The sequence below is a fragment of the Cervus elaphus genome, chromosome 23 (assembly GCF_910594005.1).
Source record: "Cervus elaphus chromosome 23, mCerEla1.1, whole genome shotgun sequence".
Classification (NCBI taxonomy): Eukaryota; Metazoa; Chordata; class Mammalia; order Artiodactyla; family Cervidae; genus Cervus; species Cervus elaphus.
Genome location: NC_057837.1, coordinates 70,248,851 through 70,276,359, shown reverse-complemented (window position 1 = coordinate 70,276,359; position 27,509 = coordinate 70,248,851). Strand labels below are relative to the sequence as shown.

The following is a 27,509-nucleotide window of genomic DNA, read 5'->3' as shown; positions in this document are numbered from 1 at the left end:
CCTGCTCTTGGCAACATATCAAGAAGTGCTGCTGGGTTTCCATGCTGTGGAACAGAGTCATAGCTGCCTTCACGTCACCTGCTATCACATTTCTCCCAAAATTCTCCTAAAAACCCAACAACAGACCAAGTCTACAGAACCTAGGAAACTGGACCCCAGGAGCAATTTCTCCAACCTGAGCATGGTAGGTCCTAGAAGAGCAGCAGATGAAGTAGGAGGAATATTGGAGGTCTTGCTCCCCAGACGTCATACAATAGATCCCCTTTTTTAAAAACTACTTTATTCTGGCTGTGCTGGGTCTTCTGCACAGGCTTTTTCTCTACTTGTGATAAGTGGGGGGTATTCTCTAGTTGTAGTGCGTGAGCGTCTCACTGTGGTAGCTTCTCTTGTTGTGGAGCACTGGCTCCAGGCGGCCAGGCTTCACTTGTTGCAGTGCATGGTCTCGAGAGCACAGGCTCAGTAGTTGTGGCACTCGGGCTTAGTTGCTCTGAGACGTGGTATCTTCCTGGACCACAGCTCGAACCTGTGTTTCCTGTATTGGCAGGTGGATTCTTTACCACTGAGCCACCAGGGAAGCCCTAGACCCCCCTTTTGAAGACATGAGGGTTTGCCTTTAGGGGAAAAAGTCACCCCACTCTGAAGCTATCTCATCTAAGAGGCAGTTTCTACTCCTGGTTCCAAGATAAATATGACCATTTAGTTACTCATGCCTTTGAACCCACACCATATGTACCCTCATCTGGGGCCTAAGATTGGCTGCAATGAAGCCCGAGCAGGAGTAGAATTGGATGGTTGCTTATGCCAGGTGTCTTGAGGGTGTAGTCTACCTCACAGGAACATAGAGGGAAAAGCTGTGGGAGCTGGGCACTCAGAGTATTGTATCTTTCTAGCAAGAAAAAAAACTACACACCATTTCAAATTATTGCATAGTATTAACTTTTACTGAAAAGAGTTGGGTAAAAGAGACATAGGAACAGGAAAGTCAACCTCAGTCTGTCAAGCCTCTGCTTGGTCCCTCAGCTTGCTCTTTATCATAAAGGGGAGCAGACAATGCAGTTAAGCCTGGAGGATTTTTTGAGGAGAAAATGTTATAGCCTGCAAATTTCTTATCGGCCAAGTTGTTGTTCTTATGTAAACACATCACAAAGACATTCTCACCATCCAGAGGCTCCCACCGGCCCTGCTTCTATAAAATCATACAGACAGTAGTTGGCCAAGCAATGAATCAAAAGAAAGAAATCGCAAAGAGAAAAATATGAAATAAAAAGACGCATAGTGAGCCTGGAAACTAATTAAATATATTAATGCTAAAATAATTGTTCTAAACACATTGCAAAGAGGTTAATATTAAAAAAACAGTTACTTAAAGATATAAAAAATTTACAGCTGTTATCTGGGGATGTAATTCACTCTTATATCAACAAAAACAGAAAGAGTTGAAGAATTGATGAATGTAAATAAAAATCTGCTAATTTTCCCACTTTGGACAGGATGGAATAAATAATGACTACTTTATTTTTGATACCAACGTTTGTTTTTTTTTAAGTATTCTTTTTTAAAACAAAAAGGCAGCCTTCCAATCTATCATAGAAAGCCAGAAAACAGCAATCTTCAAAGAAAATGGAAGAAACAAAGGAAACTATAAGTAAACATGAAAATCAGTAACTATAAAGCAAGCCAGAAAACAGAAGCACTCTATTTGATTTTTTTAAAGTGATGCTTTGCTCTCTTCATGAAGGGGTAAAATGTCTTGAGTCAAGTAAAAACCAGAATTCAGCAAATCTATATCTCTAGAAGATTAAAAACAAAGGTTAGGGCAAAGTTATATTACATTAAAATGAACTAAAGGAAAGCAGAAATGGCCATTTGTTGCAGGATGGTTGTGGGCAAGGTTGAATGATTTACTATCAATCAATTTCATTGCTTCCATTTCCATCTAAAGTTTCAGCTAGAACATCAGAACAGGGTAAGAGAATTTTAGGGGCCATATATATTTATTCTATGAATATTAAGGATAGTTTTTCAGCTTATCAGAGTGGTTAGATATTTAGCCTTTACAGTCAGACTACTTACACATAAAACCCCGTAACTGGGTGACTTTTAAGTTACCTATTAAAAGAGTTAGGTGTGATTGATTAACTAAGTAAACATCTAGCAAGCACAATATGTGCCCTGCCAAAAGGCACTTTTATCTCTGAGTGCTTGGAATAAAGCAGTAAGCCAAACAGACAAAGAAATCCCTACCCTCATAGCAGTTATAGTCTAGTAGGGAAGAGAAAGAGGGATAGAGGGAAGGAGGGAGGGAGAAGTAAAATAATATGTCAGATTATTAGGTTTAGGAATGTGGAGGTCACTCATTTAATCTTAACTATTATTAGGATAAGAGTAAAGACATTTGGTAAACTCCACAGTGAACTATATAAATGTGGAATAATTCAGTTGAGTCCTCCAAACACTATGGAGAGTCCAAGTATTATGTGTTATGAGACAGGTACTCAGAGTCCTCCCAGCCACTTTCATGAAGTGTGAATTGTTTACAGGCACTTAGGCTGGGAATTTTGATCACATTAGTAATACCTCATTTGCCTATTTATGCTTTCTTACAAATAGTAATAGCAAAGGGCAGTCCCAGCTGTTGAAGCACTGTCCTTGGTGCTGAATTTTCAGCGCCTGTCGGGAATTAGGCCATATTGTAACCATTTGTTTCGGGTACAACCATTACAAATCTATAGCATTTTAGAATTGGATGATTTTGAAGTGTCATCTTATGTACACCAGAAGCCAACATAGAAATCTCTAATAAAATGTTCTTGGCAAGGCATTATATAGCCTCAGCTTGACCACTGCAATTCTTTGGAGGGAAAAGTTGCTTCCTTTGTTAAACAAGTACAATAGTTAGAACTTTCTCCTTTCTATAAAGCCAAATTCTGCCTCCTTAACTCTATAGTCTTGGACACTTGTATTGATTTGAACAAATCGAATCGTTCTTTACCACGTCAGCCTTTTGGAGAAAATATGACAGTATCAGCCAGAATCCCTGTCCACCCAGGCCATCTTTCATTGATATTTAACATGCAATTACTTCTATTTCTCATACACTATGATTTCTATACCTCTTTCACTCTGTTTGTCTATTCTATTCTCTCATAGACAGACTCCTTTTTACAATGCTCTCCATGAAAGGAATGCCCAGAACCTAGAATTGTGCTCCAGATATAGTTAAACCATGCTTGCTACATTTCAACTACCTTTCCTCCCTTGAACCATTTTCTAAGGCACTATTTCTCACACATTCCAATATATTTTTCTCACTCCAGGGGTCTCGCACAGGCTGTTATTTTATCCTAGTCTCTCTTCTTCATTCTTTGAAGAACTAGTACCTTTTCAGTTTTCAGGTGTCATCTTCAGTGTCATATCCTCTGGGAACTTTCCAACCATATTATCTAAGAACCATCCACATCAGCCCTCACTATTTGTTGACCTGTTCTTTGCAACACTGTGCGTATTTTTAATTGCACTTGTTTTTGTTTGTTTGTTTGCAGTGCATGCCTGTCTCATTAGACTTAGAGCCCCAGGAAGTAGGAACTCTTGTTTGCTGTTGTATTCTCCTTACTGAGTACAGTATTTAACACATAGTGTAACAGTCATCTTCTGATGAATGGATGAGAGTACAAACTGCTGCTTGTTGTCTGTGAGTCTCAGTTTCCTCACTTATAAAATGGAAATTGCAATACACACTTCACACAGTCATTTCAAAGACTAAATGAGAAATGATCTCGAATACTGAAAGGCACCAAGTAAGTGTGAGTAAAGTCTGAATTTCCATTTAGTGTAGCATGAGAGAGATGGCTCAGAGCTATTTTCCCCATAGACAGATGAGCCATAAAGGACCTTCCTTCGATCATAGCAGTAATACTTTGCCCAGCTGTCTCATTTCCCAAGCTTCAGGCTCCTGGGCAGCCTCGATTTCCTCCAAATCTTCCAAATGGTACCCCAGAGTAGCTGTCTCCGTTGTAAACAGCGGGTGGGTGCAGTTTTACATTGTTTTTTCCCCACTCTCCCCAGAATGAGGTCTGCTGAATCCACTGTTCTCTGCATCCCCACCACCATTAGCCATGATTGTGAAGTTGAAAGGACCATAATTAACGGTTGAATGCAAAACAAGTGTGGCAAATTCACGCAGATATCCTTCAGAAGCCCCGGTTTGTTGGGCAGTGCTGTTGTGCCTGTTCTGTTTATGCAGAGAGAAGCCTCTTCCCTTGCTAATCCTTTTCATCATGTGGGGGCATATTTAACCTTCATGATGCCTCTGCCAAATGGTGAGCTAAATAAGAGAAGTGGGAAGTAGAAGGGTGATCATTCTCTATGTCTCATTTCCTCTTCCAGCTCCTGAACTCTTGAGAGCAGTTGGAAGGCAGACGCTATTCTGAATGAGTCCTCGTGTTTGCAGTATAATCACATCATAATAGTTGGGATGATCCAGGTAGAGCTGGGTTAGGAAAAATTCTGTCTCTGAATGAATTGGAAGAAACCATATTTAGTTGTGTCCGCACCCTGTTAAACTAATATTTGCACATGGGTGGTTTTAGTGAGGCACCGGATAGAAAAAAAAAAAATCAGGCAGCAGACAGGCTTAGCTTTGAGTTATGGTTGTTCCCAGATGTGTGAACTTGAGCTGGTTTCTTAGCATCTCAAGATATATAATATGATTAATGATATATGGCCCCCAAATGTAGGGAGAGTAAATGAGACAATACATATAATGCATCCATGACAGTTGTTGTAGTTCTGATTCTCTCTTTCTTTTTCACTGCTTTCCTGAAGCTCCTCTCTTGAGGTAGGGGAGGGTTGAAGCATCCTTCACCTGATACATCGCCATTTGTCCCATAGACTTCACACAGAAGCAAATCACTTCCTAACTCTGGAGGACCTCGGGAATTGGACCTCAGGTCTTTACATGTCATTACAGCTGTTGACTGCCTAACTCACCCATGACTCAATTGCTTTATCACCCCACCCCAAGCTTTATTTTCTTAGTTTAACTTTTCATACATGATTCCAAGCGCAACATTTGTTTCTGTTGAATCTTTTGATATAATTGATTGTGTCTTTGGAGAATGATCTTGCCCCTCCCAACCTCATCTCCTCATTCTCTTTTTACTTTAGTGACTATTCATATGTCACATGAAAAAAAGCTCAGATGGACCATAGAATGAGAACATGTGGAAATACCAAGCTTGAATGGGTTACAGTTAAGATCTCACAGGAGGTCACATAGCTTGGGTCTTAGAGATTCCATGAGGGAGTTTGTAAGAAAACTCACATATTGGTTGGTTGGTTAGTGTTATTCACTCAATCATGTCCAACTCTTTGTGACCCCATGGGTAGTAGCCCACCAGCCTCCTCCTTCCGTGGAATTCTCCAAGCAAGAATACTGGAGTGGGTTGCCATTTCCTTCTCCAGGAGATTTTCCCAACCCAGGGATTGAACCCAGGTCTCCTGTATTGCAGGCAGTTTCTTTACCATCTGAGCCACAAGGGAAGCCACCAGGAAGCCTGTATTGGTTAGGATAAATTAATTTATGCTGTAGTAACATGCAACCATGAAATCTCAGTGTATTGCCAGAAACGAAAAATACTTCCCCCTCTTTCTACGCGTTCAGAATGCGTCAGCATAGGGGTTCTGCCTATCCTAGTTACTCAAGGACTCAAGATGATGGAAAGTCTGCCTTGATCTATACCTCCACAATCACCGAGGCAGAGAAGGAAAATGTGGCAAATAAGGCACTGACTTCCACACAGAAAGATACACAGGAGGTTCACATTCCAATGGACAAGACTGGTCATGCAGTCATGCTTAACACTTCAAAAAGGAATGAAGCAGTGCCTTCCAGCTATGTGCCTAGAGGAAGGACTGGGATGTTTGAAAATATCCCTTATGGCCACCACATTTACCCTTGTGCCCTAAGCTTTTCTTTCAAGTTCTCGTAATTAACAAGACTTACTCTTTTTTTTTTTTTTAATTTTTTTATTAGTTGGAGGCTAATTACTTCACAACATTTCAGTGGGTTTTGTCACACATTGACATGAATCAGCCATAGATCCACACTTATTCCCCATCCCGATCCCCCCTCCCATCTCCCCCCCCACCCGACTCCTCTGGGTCTTCCCAGTGCACCAGGCCGGAGCACTTGTCTCATGCATCCCACCTGGGCCGGTGATCCGTTTCACCATAGACAGCATACATGCTGTTCTTTTGAAACATCCCACCCTCACCTTCTCCCACAGAGTTCAAAAGTCTGTTCTGTATTTCTGTGTCTCTTTTTCTGTTTTGCATATAGGGTTATCGTTACCATCTTTCTAAATTCCATATATATGTGTTAGTATGCTGTAATGTTCTTTATCTTTCTGGCTTACTTCACTCTGTATAAGGGGCTCCAGTTTCATCCATCTCATTAGGACTGGTTCAAATGAATTCTTTTTGACGGCTGAGTAAAATTCCATGGTGTATATGTACCACAGCTTCCTTATCCATTCATCTGCTGATGGGCATCTAGGTTGCTTCCATGTCCTGGCTATTATAAACAGTGCTGCGATGAACATTGGGGTGCATGTGTCTCTTTCAGATCTGGTTTCCTCAGTGTGTATGCCCAGAAGTGGGATTGCTGGGTCATATGGCAGTTCTATTTCCAGATTTTTAAGGAATCTCCACACTGTTTTCCATAGTGGCTGTACTAGTTTGCATTCCCACCAACAGTGTAAGAGGGTTCCCTTTTCTCCACAGCCTCTCCAGCATTTATTGCTTGTAGACTTTTGGATAGCAGCCATCCTGACTGGTGTGTAATGGTACCTCATTGTGGTTTTGATTTGCATTTCTCTAATAATGAGTGATGTTGAGCACCTTTTCATGTGTTTGTTAGCCATCTGTATGTCTTCTTTGGAGAAATGTCTGTTTAGTTCTCTGGCCCATTTTTTGATTGGGTCATTTATTTTTCTGGAATTGAGCTGCAGGAGTTGCTTGTATATTTTTGAGATTAATCCTTTGTCTGTTTCTTCATTTGCTATTATTTTCTCCCAATCTGAGGGCTGTCTTTTCACCTTACTTATAGTTTCTTTTGTAGTGCAAAAGCTTTTAAGTTTCATTAGATCCCATTTGTTTAGTTTTGCTTTTATTTCCAATATTCTGGGAGGTGGGTCATAGAGGATCTTGCTGTGATTTATGTCGGAGAGTGTTTTGCCTATGTTCTCCTCTAGGAGTTTTATAGTTTCTGGTCTTACATTTAGATCTTTAATCCATTTTGAGTTTATTTTTGTGTATGGTGTTAGAAAGTGTTCTAGTTTCATTCTTTTGCAAGTGGTTGACCAGTTTTCCCAGCACCACTTGTTAAAGAGGTTGTCTTTTTTCCATTGTATATCCTTGCCTCCTTTGTCAAAGATAAGGTGTCCATAGGTTCATGGATTTATCTCTGGGCTTTCTATTCTGTTCCATTGGTCTATATTTCTGTCTTTGTGCCAGTACCATACTGTCTTGATGACTGTGGCTTTGTAGTAGAGTCTGAAGTCAGGCAGGTTGATTCCTCCAGTTCCATTCTTCTTTTTCAAGATTACTTTGGCTATTCGAGGTTTTTTGTATTTCCATACAAATTGTGAAATTCTTTGGTCTAGTTCTGTGAAAAATACCGTTGGTAGCTTGATAGGGATTGCATTGAATCTATAGATTGCTTTGGGTAGAATAGCCATTTTGACAATATTGATTCTTCCAATCCATGAACACGGTATGTTTCTCCATCTGTTTGTGTCCTCTTTGATTTCTTTCATCAGTGTTTTATAGTTTTCTATGTATAGGTCTTTTGTTTCTTTAGGTAGATATAACAAGACTTACTCTTGAAGTACCTGTGCAATTTCTATCACAGAACCTGAGAACTCGCTATTATTGAGCACCTCCTGCATCCCAGACACTAAGCAAGATGTTTTCATGTACACTAGCTCTTGTTTGGTCTCACAAAATGACTCCATTTAAATCAGTGCATGGGTGTGCCACCAGAAGCACCATGAAATCTCATGGTATCTCAAGTTACTTCATACAGATGGAAGGATTTTGCTAACAACTTTCTGTTTACCTCCATGGGGATATGGTCAAGAAATGTCTAGCACTCCCTGTGACACTGTTCCACTTTAAAAGGCCATGGTTCTTCAAAGTTTACCATGCAGTGTGGCTGAGAGGCATCTGAAAACCTTAAATCTCTCCTAGCCATCAGTGGCTGAGCCAATGTAACAAAAAAAAACTGTTAATCAAAGGCCTCTATATATCCTTTTTCTGACTCTGTTGCCATAGTCCTATGTCAGGAACATATTTCTGGATTTTATTGGCTCTGTGAAAGTGGGAAGGAGAACTGAAAAATAGACATTAGGAATCCAGGATCATCATCACATCTTTCTGTAACCACTTTGGAAAGCTTTGGCCTGCCAAACCTCCCCGCCTAGTTCTTATCTGTCCCCTGAGGCTGGGTTCCATGCCCCATCTACCTGCCCAGGCCTCCTTCCCAGTCCTCAAGGGATTCTCTCTCCTGGGGATCACCCAACCCCTTGGGCATGTCTCCCTCTGGGTCTCCATTCAACCCTTTGAGACTTATCACTTGCTTTAGGAAGCTCTGAATTTCTGTTGAAGCCCCATTAAGTCTCAGACTTCTCTTTCCATGTGGAGAGAAATTCCCCAAGTGTCACCTTGTACAAATACCAAGATGAGCTCTCCCAGGTTGCTAATTTATTATTTCACTCACTTACAGTTCCTACAGATTTTATTATCATGGTATGAGAGCTGAGGGACCAAGAACATTTTCCTTTCAATGCAATACTTTAAACTCATTTGGATAAGGAAATGAAGGTTACCCAAATGTTGACAGCTGATAATCTTGTCAGTCTGAATCTTGAGGCGTCAATGCTCCAGACACCCATCCCCAAAAGGTTCATGAAAATGACAGCCTAAGTTTCCATGCAGCAGATTTTCTGCCTCTATTCAGGCCCGTTCCAAGTGGAGGGTCTCCATGAAGTTCAGCCCAGTTGGCTCCCAAATGGTGAAAAAGTGGGGAAAACTCTGAATCTGGCAACTGGATTCATGAGTTTAAGCCATTTTATAGCTACATGAAGTGAGTGTTGGCCTACTAAACTTCAGTTTCCACATCAGTCAAATGGGGATGAGATATGACCACCCAAACTCACTGGGATCTTTGTGAGGAATAAACAGGAGGAATGATAACTCTTTGCACATTCCTAAGCACCTTTCAAAGGAAGGTGTTGCTAACATGGATATGTATGAATTTGTGGGTAGAAATTCAGCATTATGTGTATATACATATCTACTTCCATTCACATAAACATTTTAGCATGTGGGTGTATGTTTGTACATATTCATGTAAATATTCATGTACATATGTGAATATACTCATGTACATATGAATATGTATATACAGTTGAAATAAAATTTTAATTAACTCAAGAATCTTACTGGTAGAAAGGTTATCGTTGGGCCAGAGTTATAGTCTATGTGGCTAATGAGGTAGAACATTGCTTATACTTCTTGAGCTTCCTGGAAGCCAAGGCAAAAAGGGGCATGTGGCAGGTTCACATAGTTTCTCTTGCTCGACAGAAACATGTGCCTGTTTTTTATGAGAGGGATGTATTGCATATATCCTTATATAAGGAACCTTGAGGAGATATCAGTTAAGATCATAGTATCATTTTTGCTCAAACACTCCACTACCTCCTTATCCATCAGTATTGTCATACAAGAGTAAACTGAAATAATGAAGCTACTTACACTCAAGGATTCTGTTTCTTGTGCTGTATAGCAGCATTAATACTATTAATTAATGCCACTAAATAAGACTAATGGTTCTCAAAGCTTCCCCCCCCCCATAATGCCTAGCATGGGGTCTTCCCTATTGCATAGATTGGCACTGACCATATGTGATGTTAGACAAGTGATTGGACTCTCTGAGTCTCATTCTTATTCAGAACATTTTGATGCCCATAGTATCAACCATATAAAAATGTTTGTAAATTTTTAACAAGATGATGCATTTTAAAATGCCTATCATAGTGGTTTGTGGTCAATAAACACTGAATTCATATCAGATATCATTATTAGAATATCACTGGTGATAAGTATGAGGCAGGATGTGGGGATTTACTCAGGAAAGAAAAAGCAAAATCTGTGAATGCACAAACATTTGAATAGACGGATGGGTTAAAAATGTTTGCTGAGTCAGGAAAGAGAAGTAAAATCAGTGAAGTCTGGGGTATACAAAGATACCAGCTGACCTGCCTGATGCATCAAGGAGAGAAAGAGAGCGAGATTCCAAAAGCAAGGTCAGGAATGTTGTGTTTATAGAAGGACATGTACAGAAGTTAGTTCTTCTGTAGGCCCTTCTTGAAGGCTAAATTTGGGTCTGGTTCCATCTTTTTCATCATGGCTCCCAACTTTGCAAACTCAAAAACTCAGTTTCTCTGGATGCATTGTTGAGAGGAGATTCAAATAAATCTACCCAAGACTGAGGGAAATAGTAGGCAGTTTAAAATAATTCCTTCCCTTCAAAAACATCCCTAAGACTTTTCTATCTCAGAAGTCTGGGTTACCCAAGATATACCTCACTATCTATTTCCAATTGTCACCAAGTCCTGCTGGTTCTTCACTCTACTATTCTCTTCCATCCACATACATTTTTCATCTTCAGTGCCACCATCCTCGTTCTGAATACCATAATCTCTTCCTTAGGAAACCTCAGCAAGCCCACCCCCACCCCACAAGCTGGTCTTCTCACATCTACTTTTACTTGCCTCAAAGCCATTATCCAACCACAGCAAACATGATACTATCTGTATCTTCATTTAACAGATGAGTAAGCCAAGACTCAGAACAGCTATGATTTGCTGAAGCACATTCCAGAAGCAAGAGAGGGACCTGGATTTGAACCTGCGCATGTAAAAATGCTGTTAGGTGGTCCTGTCCAGTTATTGCCATGCTTCATGCTGAGTCACAACCTCACAAAATAGAATCTGGCTGAATTGCAACCAGCAGAAGCCCCTGAAAGACCCCCAACCCTCCCCACCACATCCACATTTGTTCTCGTTCTCCCTGCAAACATGGCCAGCCTCAGTCTCCTACTCAATCTTGAAACACCTGCTGGCCCTGCCATTAGCATCAATAAATAATGTGGAGCTGTACTAATAACAATTATCATAATAAATTGGCCTTTGATTACATCTGTCACCTGTGAATTTCAAAGACTTTACAAACATCAATTAGTAATTACAGCTCAAAGGATCACTCACTGAGAGTGGGGATCATTAAGGTCAGATAAGAGCTGTGCAGGGAGGCATGAAGGACAGCTCAGGTTTAGTCCTGAGAACCTCCAGTCCCTGCTGGAAGGTCAAAGCCTCTCTCCATGAGGCCCAGAGGAACCAGGCTCTGACATCCCAATTAGGGGGTAATTTGTACAGCTGCTCCATCAAAGTCCTGATGCTGAGGAATGGGAAGCATGAGATGTAGTTTTGGAAGGGAGCTTATAGGAGCGTATAGTTCCTTTCTTTCTGCAGAATGAGTAACTGAAGTCTGGAGTGGGAAAGTGATTTGTCCAAGGTCAAAGCCATGTCTCGAACCTGGTTTCCCATACCTTGTCCATATTTGTTTATTCTGCAAAATTGTGTCATCATTGGTCATGCTCTTCTCTGATTATAGTGACGAGGATAAAAATCCAACAATCATTTATTCAGGGCTTGCACTGTGGGGGTGAGGGAATGAAAGTGAAGAGTGAAATGAAAATGTTAGTCACTCGGTTATGTCTGACTCTTTGTGACCCCATGGACTGTAGCCAACCAGGCTCCTCTGTCCGTGGAATTCTTCAGGCAAGAGTGCTGGAGTGGGTTACCATTTCCTTCTCCAGGGGATCTTCCTGACCATTATGTAAATGTATCTTAATTTACTCAATCGCTTTGTATGTGTGGACATATAGATTATTTCCAATATTTTTCAAATGCAAATTTTGCTACAATAAAGTATTGTGTACATATATATTTTCTGTAATATATATTGTAAAAAATGTGTCTTCAAGATGTATTCCTGGAAGCAGAATTGTTGGATCAAAAGGTAGACAAATATGTAGTTTTGATAGATGTTTTTAAATTCCCTTGTTTAAAGGTTGAATCAATTTTCATCCAGCAGTGTTTCAAATTGTTTCTCTACTGCCTTACCAATAGTTTGTGTGGTCTAACTTTAATTTTTGTCAAAGTTATAAGAAGAAATTGTATCTCAATGTAGTTTTAATTTCCTTTCTCTTATAAAAAAATAAGATTGACATCATTTCATATATTTAGGAGATATTTTTATTTAATTTTTAACTATATGTGTATGTCTTTGCCCAATTTTCTATCAGGATTTTTACCTTTTTCCCCACAATTTTTAAGATATTAACTTTCTGTCTGTGATATATGTTGTAATTTTCTGGACTTTGCTTATAATATTTTTGTCCCACCCCCAAAAATGTAGTCAAATGCATCCATTTTTAAAGTTACACCTAGACTTTGAGACATTGTGAAAAAGCCTTTCTTATACCAACGTTATAAAAGAATTCACCCTGTTTGCTTCCAGAACTTATACAAGTTTAAATGTTTTTCTCATTTACATTTCTGATGTTTGGTGTTCATTTTTGTGCATGGTATAAAGTATGTGTCTAATTTTATGTTTTTTTCCCAAATGTCTGTTTAGTTGTCCTAGCAACATTTATTAAAAAGTCCATCTTTGCCCCAATAATTTGAGGTGCCATTTTTCTCATGTTTTAAATTTTCATATGTTCTTGTGTCTTTTTCTGGAAAAACCTGAAGTTGCATTCCACCCACCTTTTTGACTATTTATACACTAATACCACACTGTGTCTGTGTGTGTGTGGTGTCTGTGTGGGCATGATCAATTGTATCCAGCTCTTTGTGATCCCATGGACTATAGCCCACCAGGCTCCTCTGTCTGTGGAATTTTCCAGGCAGGGATACTGGAGTGGGTGGCCATTCCCTTTTCCAGGGAGTACCACATAGCTTTAATTGTAAAGGCTCAATGCCTTGATATCTGATAAGGCAAGTCCCCGCACCTGGATTTTCTCTTCCAGTGCTTTCCTAGTTCTTCTTGGGTGTCCACTTTTTCATAAAAGTTTTAGCAGTAACTTTTCTAGCTCCATAAAAAGCCTATTAGTAATTTAACTGGAAGTGCACTAAACTTTTACATTAATTAGAGTGAACTAATATCTTTACAATGTTGAATTATCCTAGCTGAGAACAGAGAATGTCTTTCTGTTTGTTCAAGTCTGCTTTTGTGTCTTTCAAGAGTGTTGTTAAGTTTTCTGCGTATAGATTTTGCAGTTCTTGCTGAGCTTAATACCAAGTATTTAATCTTTGTTGCCATTGTGAATGATATTTGCTGCATGATAGCCTCTATGTGAGGTCAATTGTGTTTGTGGTTACTATTCACTTTGTATGTTAATTTTATATCCTGCTACCTTTATCATTGACTCTCTGTGCATCTTCAGATATACTGCTACACCCTCTACAAGAAAATGTATAAAAGTTTACTTTCCAATCTGTATGCCTCTAATTGATTTCTTTTATCCAATTGCACTGACCAGAACTTCCAGTATGATGTAAAGGAGTGGTGGAAATGGAGGGCATTCTACTCTTATTCTTGATCTTAAAGAGAATGCCTTTAGTAGATTTCCATTAAGTAAGATGGTGGTGTTAGAACTCATGTATATATCGATTTATACTGATACACTGATCGATTTCTGTTTTCTTGAGCTTTTTTTTTTTTAATCAGAAATGGGTATTAGATTTTGTCAAATGCTTTTTCTTCATTAATAGAAATAATATGAGTTTTCCTTTTATCTGCTGATATGGTATACTATATGAGTAGACTTCTTAACATCCAACCACCCTTGCATTTCTAGAATACATTCCACTTGATCATGGCATTATTTTTTTCTCAATGCAGTGTTGGATTCTGTTCACCAACATGTTATGTAGTAGTTTCACACATTCAAAATTAAGATTGGTCTATAATTTCTCACTCCTTTTTTTTTTTTTTTTTGGTGTTATCTCCCCTAAATTTAGGTGTCAGTGTTATACTGGTTTCATTTAAAAATGAGAACGTTTATGGATAGTTAGGGAGTGTGAGACGGACATGTACTCACTGCTATATTTAAAATGGGTAGCCAACAGGAACCTACTGTCTAGTACAGGAAACTGTGACCAATACTGTGTTAACAGCCTATACGGGAGTAACTGAGTCACTTTACTGTACACCTTTAACTATCCCAACATTGTTAATCAACTATACTCCAAAATAAAATACAATTTTTAAAATATACTAATTTTAAAAAATGGAGCTTCATTTTCCATGCTGTAGAACAATTTCTGTCAGTCCTATCTTATATTTAAAAGTCTAATAGAAAATTCCCTATGAAAACAAGTCAGCAGGGTGTTTTTCTTCTGACATAGTTCTTTCATATCTTCTGTTTATTCTCTCAAAGTAGATCTGTTGTTTTTATCGCTTATCAAATCTATTTTATAAGCTATACTTTTCTAGGAAATCATCAACTCCATTTAGTTTTTCAGAATTATTTTCAGAGGTCTGAAACGTTGTCTCATTTTTAAAAATTTCTTCTTTTTCAGTGGTTGTTTCCTTCTTGCCATTTCCTTATACATTGGTGCTTCCTCTTTTTTTCCTTTTTCTAGTGTCTTTTTCTTTTCTATTTCAATAACCTTTTGCCTTTATTATTCCCTTCTATGCTCCTGGTTTCTTTTCTAGATGGAATTTTTTTTTTCTTTCTTTCATTTTACTGATATTCTTTAGTCACTGCTTTAAATGGTTTTTATAGATTCCAGTATGTAGCGTTTTCATCATTTTGTTTATAAATATTTAAATTTTTGTTTACAATTTCCCCTTTCACCTAGAAGTTAGCCAAAAGAAATTATTTTGTAAATTTCCAGGTGAATGGACCTAGTCAGGTTTTCTTTTTTTCATACTCTTAATAATTTATCACTTTATTATATTGTAACCATGCAATATTTCTTAAAATACTTCTACTTTATTCAACATAGCAATGCTTTCTTAATTAGCTGATATATGGTAAGTTTTCTGAATGCTTCATAAGCTCATAGGAGAAGGCTTTTCTCTGCTATCAGGCTGTACGGTTTGACACATAGCTACAAGATCTGCTAAATTATTTTAGCTCTCTGTATCCTTGCCTATTTTTTCTTTTTCTTTTTTTTTTTTTTTTTGCCACTTGATCTGTCTTATATTGACAGTAGTCTTCTATTATTATTGTATCTTCTATAGTTTTTACTTCGTCAGTTAAGTTCAGTCACTCAGCCGCGTCTGTCTCTTTGTGTCTCCATGGACTATAGCACGCCAGGCTTCCCTGTGCATCACTAACTCCCAGAGCTTGCTCAAACTCATGTCCATCGAGGCAGTGATGCCATCCAACCATCTCATCCTCTGTCATCCCCTTCTTCTCCTTTTACTTCATAAAGGTATCATTGTGGCTTTTGGTGCATAGATTCTCATGCCTGCTACCTTTCTTGTTAATTGTGGATTTAACATTAAAATGTTCTTTGTTATATATATATATATACTTTTAAAATTGCTTTTTATAACTCTGATATCAGGATCACTGCTATAGCTTTCTTTTGTTCATTTGTTTATTCTTTCTTTTTTTGCCATTTATACTTTCTCTCAATCCTTTATTGTTGCCTTTCAGAATGACTTTGTTTTAGATATGAAAGTGAAATAAAAAGTGTTAGTCTCTGAGTCATGCCAGACTCTTTGTGACCCCATGGTCTGCAGCCTGCCAGGCTCCTCTCTCCACAGAATTCTTCAGGCAAGAATACTGATAGCCATTCCCTTCTCCAGAGGATCTTCCCCACCCAAGCATTGAACCCAGGTCTCCTGCATTGCAGGCAGATTCTTTACTGTCTGAGCCACAGGGATGCCCTCTATATACCAGATAGTTGGGTCTTGCTTTATGAGACCTTTGAAATCTTTCCCATGTAATTATATGGGTTAAACCCATTCACGTTTGTTGACGTGACTGATCTGTTTGGTTTCAAATCTATCACATATTCTTTATATCATAATTTACTATGTTAATTTTGTAATTCTTGCTGATGTGTTTTCCTCTTTTATTTTAAAATTTCTTTTGATGCTTAGAAAGCTTTTTATTTTTGTTCTAATAGTTATCTTTTTCTTATACTTTTCAATGTGTTTTATCATTTCTTATTTAACCTCTTCCTGCCAGCACTTTTCCCAGCATTATTGAGGTGTAATTAAAAAATAAGAATTGTGTATATTTAAGATGTACAACATGATGGACATTATGGCTTGTTTTGGACTCTTTTCAAAGTACAGTTGATTTATAATATTGTATTAGTTTCAGGTGTACGGCATAGTGATTCAATGTTTTTGACGATTATACTCCATTATAAGTTATTACAAGATAATTGCTGTAATTCCCTGAGCTATACAGTATATCCTTGTTGCTCATCTGTTTTATTCGTAGTAGTTAGTATCTGTTAATCCCATACCCCTAATTTGTCCCTTCACCCTTCCTTCCATTGTGAAATGATTGCCATAATCAAGCTAATTAACAAATTCATCACCTCTCATAGTCACCATTGTGTGTGGTGAGAGTACTTAGATCTTAAGTACTACTCTCCTAGCAAATTCCAAGTATGAAAAGCAAGTAATATACAAACCTCCAAAACTGATGCATCTTGTTAACTTTTGGATCAGCATCTCCCCATTTCCTCTATGCTCTGGCCACTGCAACCAGCACTCTCTGCTTTTATATGTTCCACTTTCCCCAATTCCACGTAAAAGTGAAATCCTGCAGCATTTGTTCTGTGTCTGTCTCATTTCACTCAGTCTGGTGTCCTCTGGGCTCATTCATGTTGTTGCAAATAATAGGTTCTCCTACTTTTTAAGGTCATTAATAGTCTATCATCTGTGTATACTACATTATCTTTTCCCAGGTCCTAACTGCACCATACTATTCATCCGTGCTGATCCCCTCAGTTTTCAGGTTGAGATGATAGAAATAGGCCTCTTGGGCAGCATCTGGCATCGCTGGGGGAGTGGGTCACTCATGATGCTCTCGTTTCCCCTATGGGGTCTCTCATGGCACTGAGCCAAGCCACTTTGGGAGAAAGGTGACATGTGTAAAGTATGACTGTTTACTGCTTCTGTTATCAGACTTTTTGCTCCACTGGGGGGGCTGGGCCCTCTCTTGTGGACTTCCAAATTCCCACAAAGGCACTCTCACCCAGGGATGGTTGTCAAAATGATGTTTCTTTGGGAGGACGAGTGTGCAGATGTATTCTGCCATCTTGCAGGCGTCACTGCTCTGTCAGTGTTTGATGGTGTGCGTTGACTTTCATCTGTTGCCCACAGAGCAGTCAGTGAACCTACTCCTCTCTCATCTTTCTTCTCTTTCCCTGTTTCTCCTCTCATTTTTACTGCATTATTTTCAAGCAAATATACATTTACATATTCTGCTTTCAACCATGCCCCTACCTTCTTTTAGGCTGAGATTCACTTAATATAATTAAGTATATTAAACGCTTACTATCAAGCTGTTTGACAAAACTTCCTCAGTCATCTCTTGGTTGAATGAAGCTTATCTTCTGTTATATTTCTCAAGGAAGACTCATGAGTACAGGAATCTCTGAGTGATTGAATGTTGCAAGTTGTTTTTCTATAGTTTTGATAATTGACAAATACTTGGCTAGCTATAAAATCCTTGGTTCATAATTTCTTTTAGTTTCTTGAAAATGCTGCTTCATATTTTTTTGTCCTGTATGTTGCTTTGGAGACAGCTCATGATAGCCCAATTCTGTTGCCCTTGTAAATTGTTTGATCCTATTTGCCTTAAGTCTTTGAAATTTTTTTTTTTTTTAAGTTCAGTAGTTTTTCTAGGATGTTGGAATAGATCTTTCAGGTCTTTGAGTCCTTTCAGGGTGTAGCCTCAGGTCATCTCTTTATACATTTTCCTCAGATTTTTGTTACAAATTTTTGCTTATTTAATTACTTAATCTGCCTTCTCAGGGATTTCAAGTATACATATATCATATCTTCTTTCTCTTCTCTTTAAGCCCTTTTTCATGGACCCTTGTTACTTTATTCTCGATCTCATTTTCATTCCCTTGGTTGTCTTTCTCTTTCTTCGATGCCCCTTTTTAAAAATTTCCCTTGGATATCTTGTCATTTAATCTTCATTTCTGAGTGATTTCGTTTTTGTTTTCTTTTCCCCTCTGAGTTCAGTCAATTTTCTTTTTTTCCCTAATTCTTTATGGATTTCAGTTGTTAATATTTACATTTCTAATTCAAAGTTGTTTGAGAAGATTTAATTCAGTTTGGTGTACTGTGTTACAGTTTTCTTCTGATTTTTAATTTTGGGAGAGGAGGTGGATTTTTATCACTTGGGATGTTTTGACCTTTATTTTCTGTTTTCTTCTTATATAATAGCTTTATTTGGTTCCTTCCACTTATTCATTTTGTAAATTTGAGGTTCAGAAACACAGTAGTAGGTGGATATGTGAGCCTGAATCTCTGGAATACCAGTGTTAGAAACAGAAATTTGAGTTTCATAATGATTTAAGACTTAAAGCCTTGTAACTAAATGTAATCTTTTATTGAGAAAATTGGGATATAGATGAAAAGAGATATAAAATGAGACCACTCCAATATTTGGAGGTCAAGCAGATGATAAATGTCTGGCCAAATAAAATAAAATTTAAATTTTAAAAAGGATTATGTATTCTGATAAGGTAGTGGTGTGTGTTTTTTAATGGATGACTGAGTTTTTTGTATCATGAGAAATGACAGGCTGTGTGCTTTCTGACTTGTTGTCACTGTTGTTATTCTCTCTTGATTGCAGAGTCTTAAAATTCCCCCTTTTGCCTCTTTCCTTTTCATTATCCAGTCTCCCAGAGACACTTCTCCTTTCTTTTTACCCTATTTCCCCTCATAAGTGATGCCTATGGAAGATTACCACCTTGAATTATGTATGGCTTTCAGGTTTTCATGTAGTTATTTCCTTATTCTAGCAGGGTTCTTTTTCAGAATTTTCACACATAGGAACTTGGTCTTTCTGAAGGTTGTTTTATAAAACCTTATGACCTCTACCAGCTTACCTTTTTCTCTTTCATGTTGTTTTTTCCTTACAGCCCTGGCTCTCCACAAAAGCTTGTGATGAGAGCCTTAGAAATACTTCATTCAACTGCAGGGCTTGTTTTTCTACTAACAGGGACTATGACGTTTTGAGGGTTCTGTGTATTTTAATGATATTGAAGTTGTGAATTATGTATAGCTTTATTTTTTCTTGTTTTCCTGTGTTGTTTTTTTGAAAGATATGTGGGGAGATTTGATTTTAGATGGTTACCATTTTCTTCAACTATTAAGAGTCAGCAGGAATTGACTGTGGATTGCTTGTGGGAAATTATGGAACTAGAAGAATCAGAGATGACTCCCAGGTTTTTTACTTAATCAACTGGATAGATAATGGTTACATTTACTGAAATGGGGAAAACTGGTAGATATATAAGGCCTGGCATAGAAGGGAAGGGAGTAACAGAGTTCTCTTTTGGAGATTTGTAAATTTATTACAAGTATGTGGGTATATGTGCCTGAATCTTTTTAATACCATTGTTAGAAATTTGAGTATCCTAAGGATTTAATACTTAATGCCTTGTAACTAAATGTAACCTTTTATTGAGAAAATTGGGATACAGATGAAGAAGGATATAAAATGAGACCACTCCAATATTTGGAGGTCAAGCAGATGATAAATGTCTGGCCAAATAAAATAAAATTTAAATTAAAAAAAAAAAGGATTAGGAGCAGACAGTGAGGTAAGAGAGAAAGCTGAGAGTAGAGTAATCTCAAAGGCAAGAGGAGAAAGAGTCAAAGAGAAAGCGATCAGTTGCAGTTGATAGTGATGAGACATCAGGGATGGTGCGGTTGGAGAAGTGGCTTTTAGAGCCGACCATATGAAAGCCTTCATTGGCCTTGATGAGAGCGGTCAGATTGAGGGAAGTTCCAGAGCACTAGTGAGTTAAGCCAATTGAGTCTGCATCTAGAGAGAGAACACAAAAGATTTTCAGAACTTGAGTCTAACAGTGACTTTTCTGAATAAATGGCTTGCATTTATAAAATGCAATAAATGACTTGGGAGTTTCAGTCCCTAAAGTTGGGGTCAGGGCCATGGCTATTGCCTGAAGTAGAGCCTATTGCCTTCCAGGAAAATCTGATCAGGTTGGTGATGAACACCTATCAGTGAGAAGAATATGCCACCAACAGCCAAGTCTCCTTCATCCTGCAGCTTTGCTTTGCCTCTTGTTGGTGACTGCAGATTTGCAGATTGCAGCATACGTGTTTGTTAGGAAGTTATATCTCAAAGGGCACTCTGTCCCTTTCATGCCTTAAAAGCCATCCCTCACTCATTTTCCTCCAGAGGATGGGCCTACCAGGTGACCTAGTTCTAATGATTCTGGGCTGCTCAGTTTCCAGAGGCAGATCTCTGCTTTCCTTTTCCATCACTGGCTTTCTGATTTCTCAGGGTCCTGTTTCAGGTCAAAACAGAATTTCTTCATACAAATTGCTTGGCCTGTTTTTCAAAATATGACCCTGCCCCATCATCACTGTCTGCCTGTGGACAAGCCAAGAAAGCAGGGCCTCTGACCTCATGGCAAAGACATATTTGCCAACAGATACCTCAGAAAAGAAGGCCATTTTCTTAAAGGGCATTTTGCTTAGCTTACTATCTGAGAAGCCCTGGGAAATTTTATTTAATCTTGTTTCACAAGAAGAGAAAAGTGGGGCATTGTGCTATCCATCTCACAGACTTGTTATAAGAATGAAAAATACAGTATTCAAAACACGTACCTTAGGAAAAGGGAGCCTTCCTCTTTTCTGTTTTTTTCCTTACTGATGCTTTCAGGGACTGTCATGCTAAGTGAATGAGCCACATCAAGGCCAAACATCAGCTTAGGGGTCAGGGCACTGGAAAAGCATCATGGGAAATTGGGCTGCAGAGAGCCTAGACTGAGGACCCAACGTGTATCAGCCCCAGAATCATGGGGGGAGGAGGGAAGTGGTGAAGGACTCGGGTCAAGCAGAGCCGAGAAATGCTTACCAAAGGTGAGAGGCAGGCAGGATCTCTGCAGCCAGTCTCCTGGTCCAAGACACTAGCATCTCTCAGTTAGACGTCACCACCACCCTCTCCCCAACAACTAGCTTGTCTTGCAATGTAAGTCTGTTCTCTCTATAGCAGCCTCTGCATTTTAAAAAAAATAAAAGTCTGAAAATTTTATTCTTGCTCATTAATCTTTGATAGCTGTCTGTTGTTCTTAAAATATAGACCAAAACCCTACAGTCTAAAAGGCTCTACCAAGCTTATGCCTCTAGCTTCATCTGATTTCATTCTCTGAGTACTTCATGATGATGTAAACACCCCAGACTTCTTTATGTCTTTGACTGTACCTCGTGTTTTCCCACTCGCAGGCCTTTGTGCTTCTGTCCCTGAGTCTGGGACACCCTTCTGTGATACTTATTTTCCAGGTATTAGGTTAATTAGTTCTTGCTCAAGGTGTTAAGCTCTCTTTCATTCCCACCCACATCCCTTGTCATCTTCTGGACACATATATAGCACTGAACACTTCTCTTAATAGTGTTTATTGCAACTTGTAATCAGGTGTTTACTCATGAGAATAGTTCTCTGATGTTTGCTGCAAGTATTAGAAAGATAATGTTTGCATGCTTCATGAGGACGGGGACCATGTCTGCTCTGCTTTCCCTATGTATGCAGCACAGTGCCTGGCACGTAATGATCATTCAGTAATGATGAACATTTTCAGTGATGATCATATCAATGAATACTTGTTCATTGACTGACCAAATGAATGAGGAGTTAAGTGGGGGTCCCTGTCTTAGAGAAAAATGAAGGCACAAGCCTAAGAAGATGTGAAAACTGTAGAAAGACTCTGGGGTTAGGGCTAAATCTCATCATATTAGCTGAAACAGCTTAGTTTTAGAGAAGGCAAAAATATTAGTTAGGGCAACTGGGAAAAGTCTTTGAAAATGATGAGATCAGGGCTAAATCCCCATCTTAGTAAGTAGGGCAGTCTGATAGTGCAATGAGAATTTTATGTATTCCCCAGGTACAGGGGCTTCTTGACCAGGTTGTCAGTACAATATAACCTAAGTCCTCCTGGATAATAGACAGCAGTTCCTATAAGCCCTTCAATTAGATAGCCTATAATTTCAGTAAGTAGTTGAAGGATGGATGGATAAGTGGATAGTTGAATGAGTCAGACATGGCCTAGTCTCTAAATGGAGGTTATAAGTAGGTAAGTAGGTATAGGTATGAGGCATTTTGATTTAAAAAAAAAAAAAAAAGCCCAGTTGTTGTGAGATGGAGGATATGATATGATGTCAAGAAGATGGTGTACTGAAAGAACTGGAAGCAACCTTAGAATATCCCACCTACTCTACCCATGTGTCCTTCCCCATCCCTTCCTCTGTCATTTGATTGGTGGGAAAATTGAGCCACAGAGAGGAGCAATGAGCTGCTCTATTGCACAGCACTGGCAGATCCTGGTTTTTGTTTTTTTTTTTTCTTTGTTTTGTTTTGTTTTTAGCTTTTTGGCTCTGCCATGCAACGTGTGGTTTCTCAGTTCCTGACAAGGGATTGAACCTGAGCCCCCTGCATTGGATAAGTGTGGAGTCTTTACCACTGGACTGCTGGAAAAGTCCCAGCACTAGTAGATCCTTGAGTAGAAGCAGGTCTCAACAGAAGCCCAACAGTTAGGACAGTATATTCTACCCCAAGGTGATACGTTCCTGTGTGCAGATTTGCAAGTCTAGAGTAGGAAGTAGAATGTGAGTGAGGCTAAAATAATGGGAACATGAAATTGTCTTGTACTGTGGGGCTGGAACAGAGAATACACCGAATGCTTTTTCCCTTTCCAAAGCCTTATATAATCTGACACAAGGAAAGTACTCATTTCCTTTTTACAGAACTGATTGGGTAAATGTCCACAGGCCAGACTTCCTGTGTGTTCGGATGCAGGATTTCCAGCATGTTCCTGACTTGCTTGCTAACAGTTCAATCACCCAGAAGGTCAAGGGAGTGACTCAGAACTTTGTTATTCTGTACCTGATTCTAACCAACAAAGACAAATTGGGTATGGAATTAAAGATGTCAGGAACTTGGGAGAAAACAGATATGTCAGCGTCATGTTTGTGAGAGCCGAGGAGAGTTAAACATAATCAGACAAGTGCTTTAGATGATAGAAAACAGTTTAATAGATTCAGGTGGAGGACATAGTGTTAGGAAATGGCTCACTTTCATGCATGCAGCTTTGGCAGTGAAGATGATTCTAAGGAGAATTAGAAAGTTCTACAAATGATCCAGTGAAGAAGAAGGCAGTAGAATAAACCATTGTGGTGACCCAATATTCCCTTTACTGTGACACATTTTTAAATGAGTTGAGTTGAGTTACTCTGTCATGTCCAACTCTTTGTGACCCCATGGACTGCAGCACACCAGGCTTCCCTATCCATCACCAACTCCCAGAGTTTACTCAAACTCATGTCCATCGAGTCCCACAAAAGACACATTAACCTTCACCTTTGCGGGGAGGAAGTGACCCAGAAGGAACATGAAGGGTTTTTCTGAAGTGCTGGTAATTTTGGGTGTTTTGATCTGGTGCTGGTCATAAAGTGTTTGTTTACTTTGTGAAACATTTGGTAAACTGCATTTAAAATTGTTTGTCTGCATGTATCAATATGTTACACTTCACTGTGCAACCATTTTTAAGATTTAGTATATTTCCTTTAGGACTTATTTTTTAAATGGTTAGATTGGCATGTTGAATAAAAACTGTGCTTTATTCATTTATTATTTTCTTATGTGTATTACTTCATGTTATTGCATAGGTCTCAATCATTTTCATTATCAGCCTTATAAAACTCCACTGTGTAGGGAGACCTCCACTTTCTTTACCATGACTATAGAGTTAGGCAGGTATATTCCTCTTCATTTTCACTTTTATAAAGAATACTTGAAGCAGTGACTTTGAATATAAAGTTTCTTGTGCATTTAAGGTCACTTCATGAGAATAGATTCTTAGATGTAAAGAGATTAGGTTGACTCTCTTTAAAGTCTAGACACATATTTACAAATTACCCCCATCAGTGAAGACCTCACCATATTGCCCATTGCTATATTTAACAGTCTTGCACAGAATTGGCAAGTTTCCTGATACAGTACTTGCAAAATCTTTTTTTTTCTTTGTATTAGTATAAAGTTGGAGCACTTTCTTATCTCTTGGCACTTCCCATCCAACACAATTTCTCAGTTCTCTGGATGTCGTGCTTTCTTCTTTAGCCATCTCAGTGCCCAGTTCATTGGCCTTTGTTTAAACCAGAGAACAGAACATGGAAGCCAACAGGAGTTGAAGAACTTTGTCCTGTCTCCAAACATGAAAACAAACAAGCAAAAAATTAGTTTGCTCACTTTTATCATCATTTTTAAGTTTTAAGTCATTTGTGTCTTGAGCTTTTTTGGCATCCCATTTTTTAATTTTATTATTGGAGTATCATTGCTTTGCAAAGTTGTATTAGTTTCTGGTGTACAACAGAGTAAATCAGCTCTATGGCTATGTACATCGCCTCCCTCCTAATCCCACCCACTTGGGTCATTACAGAAGACTGAGCTAAGCTCCCTGTGCTTTACGGCAGCTTCCTGCTAGCTATCTATTTTCCACATAGTATGTACATATGTCTGTGCTACTCTCCCAATTCATCCCATCTCATTTAGAGAGTTCTACTTTTTTCTCTTCCTTCTTTCTGTCTCCTGGATATGTTCTTTAAAAAAAAAAGTTCTTTTTTCTTGAAATATAAGCACATTTCAAATGAATATTTCATGTATTTGAATCATAATATGTCATGTTCTTTTAACATTTCTGCATTTTCCCAAATAAAACATTTATTTATTTTAAAAAGGAAAACTTTCAGCACAGAAAAAAAAAAAGAAAAGGAAACACTTGTTCCAAAGAACAAGTCATGTCAACCCAACCTTCTTTCTTTAAGATAGTTCTTGAACTGACTGGGGAAATGCAGTAGACAGAGCATCAGTATCTGAAGTGATTTTGACCCTGTTCTCAAGCTATGTTTTTGGAAAAATACAGCAGTACAGTCTGAGTTCTTAAGCAACTGAGGCAGCAAGTAACTGTTGCATAACCAACCAGAAATTCTGATGAACAGGTGAATGCCAACCTGGAAGAGGGATTCTAGTGCATGCCACTGAGTCTGTTATTGGCATTTTCTAGGTTACTACTTATATTATTGATCTGGATAAAGTTGAAAAATCATGTCCCCAAACTTTGCAGATAGTGAAGATAATATGGTAATAGGCTCTAGTCACCGAATCAAAGATGATAGACTTTGACAGTTCCAAGTTAGACTCTGTGCTTGAGTTTCATAATAGGACCACATATATATGTAGAAGCAGGCAAATTTTTTTCTTTTTTTGGTGGGAAAGAGTTGCTGATACATTCACTGTGATCAATGAAAATGCGAAATGTTGGCTATGTTATTAGAAGCCCAGTTTAAGTAAGAAAAAAATTGAAAATAGTGATAATCTAGGTAATCATATATTGACAAGACTACACACAGACTGTTGCTTCATGTTCTGGTCCCTTCTCATTAAGAGGGACAAACTGGAGGATGTCCTGAGATGAGCATTAATTTGGTTCAGAGGACTTGAACTTTCATCATATGAGGAATTGTTGAAGAAGAATGTTAATGAACTTGAGAACTGTCTTTCAGTATCCAGACATCTTTTCTACACAAGCAAAGGCAGACTTTCTGTGGGCTACAGAACAAAATCAAGACCACTAGGGAATCATACTTGGGTTTGATAGGAGGGACAGTTCCTAGCATTCAGAGGTGTGCATGGATGAAATAGACTCTGCTGTAGACATTACCATTGTTTCTCTTTTTGGTTCCTGGAGCACTCCAATTCCTGTGTCAATGAAGTCAGGCATGGCCCTTTGACTCGCTCTAGCTGATGGAACCTGTGTCAAAGTAAAAGCGTTACTTCTAATGTCAAGCCTTTAGTTGCCAGTTCTTACTAAACTCATCATCATCCCTTTCTCCAGCCTCAGGGAACACTGAAGCATTATATTAAAATGGAGGTAGCAGCGTTGGTCTTTGAGTGGCTACAGTTATGACAGTATCCTCCAGCCACCACCACCAGCTCCCTCTCCGACCCACCATACTCCTATATTGGACATGTGGTTTGAGTGGAAAATAAACTTTTGCTGTTTGTAGCCCCTGGATTTCATGGATTTTATTACTTCTGCATATTTCTGACTAACGCTTCCCTGTTGGCTCAGATGGCAAAGAATTCACCTGCAATGCAGGAGACACAGGAGATGCTAGTTCAATCCCTGGGTTAGGAAGATCCCCTGGAGAAAGGAAAGGCAATCCACTCCAGTATTCTTGTCTGAAGAATTCCATGGACAGAGGAGCCTGGCAGGCTACAGTCCATGGGGTCGCAAAGAGTGGGACACTGGAGTAAGGTGGACCCTCAGTCGAGCAACTAAACTAAACTAATCCTGACTAATACAGTGCCTTCAAGATGCAGTGGTTCTTTACATGTGGGCATTAGCAAGACAAGCATTGGATTCTGCAGATCAAAACAACAGTGAGGTATCACCTCACACTGGTCAGAATGGCCATCACCAAAAAGTCTACAAATAATAAATGCCAAAGAGAGTATGCAGAAAAGGGAACCCTTTTCAACTGTTTGTAGGAACATAAATTGATACAGCCACTATGAGGACAGTATGGAGGTTCCTTAAAAAGCTAAAAATAGAACCATATGACCCAGCAATCCCATTAAGCTTCTCAAAGATGCCCTTGATACCACCTACTAACCCATGTAACTGAGTGAAGCTCACACATGCCACAGTGTACTCACTTAGTGTTATGGTTATTGTTCTGTGCTGGGCAGTAATTATGAAGTAGTTCTGTCCGGGGAAGAAGCTGATAAGGTGATGAGAGCCAGGAAGTGGAAGTAACACCAGTGTGAAAATAAATGAAGAAATAGAATTAAAACATGGAAGGGACAAATATTAAATTATAATTAAAAATACAAATGCAAGCCTATATATGCAAATATGTATACATATATTTTTGCATATATTAAAAAACCAAACCCACAACAAATTAACCGGAATCTTACTTTTGTTATTCACAGGAGACCAAAATCAATTGTGTCCGCCTGGCTACAAAAGGTATGTTGGCATGTTCTGTCTGTCTTTAGCTATTGAAGTACTTCTCTCTGTAGCAACACAGGAAAATTTTAGGCAACAGTGACTAAAAATAACAGGAAAGAATTGTTATTT

General features: G+C 38.7%; 1 protein-coding gene across 12 annotated transcripts in view; it reads left to right on the top strand.

Moving 5' to 3' along the window:
• PTPRT (protein tyrosine phosphatase receptor type T) overlaps positions 1-27,509 on the top strand; it is a 1,101,260-nt gene that overhangs the window by 864,761 nt on the left and 208,990 nt on the right. For all 12 annotated transcript variants that reach the window (XM_043884333.1, XM_043884327.1, XM_043884332.1 and 9 more), the window contains exon 13: positions 27,362-27,398. In XM_043884333.1, coding sequence (XP_043740268.1) covers positions 27,362-27,398 — 37 coding nt within the window. The remainder of the gene's footprint in view (positions 1-27,361; positions 27,399-27,509) is intronic.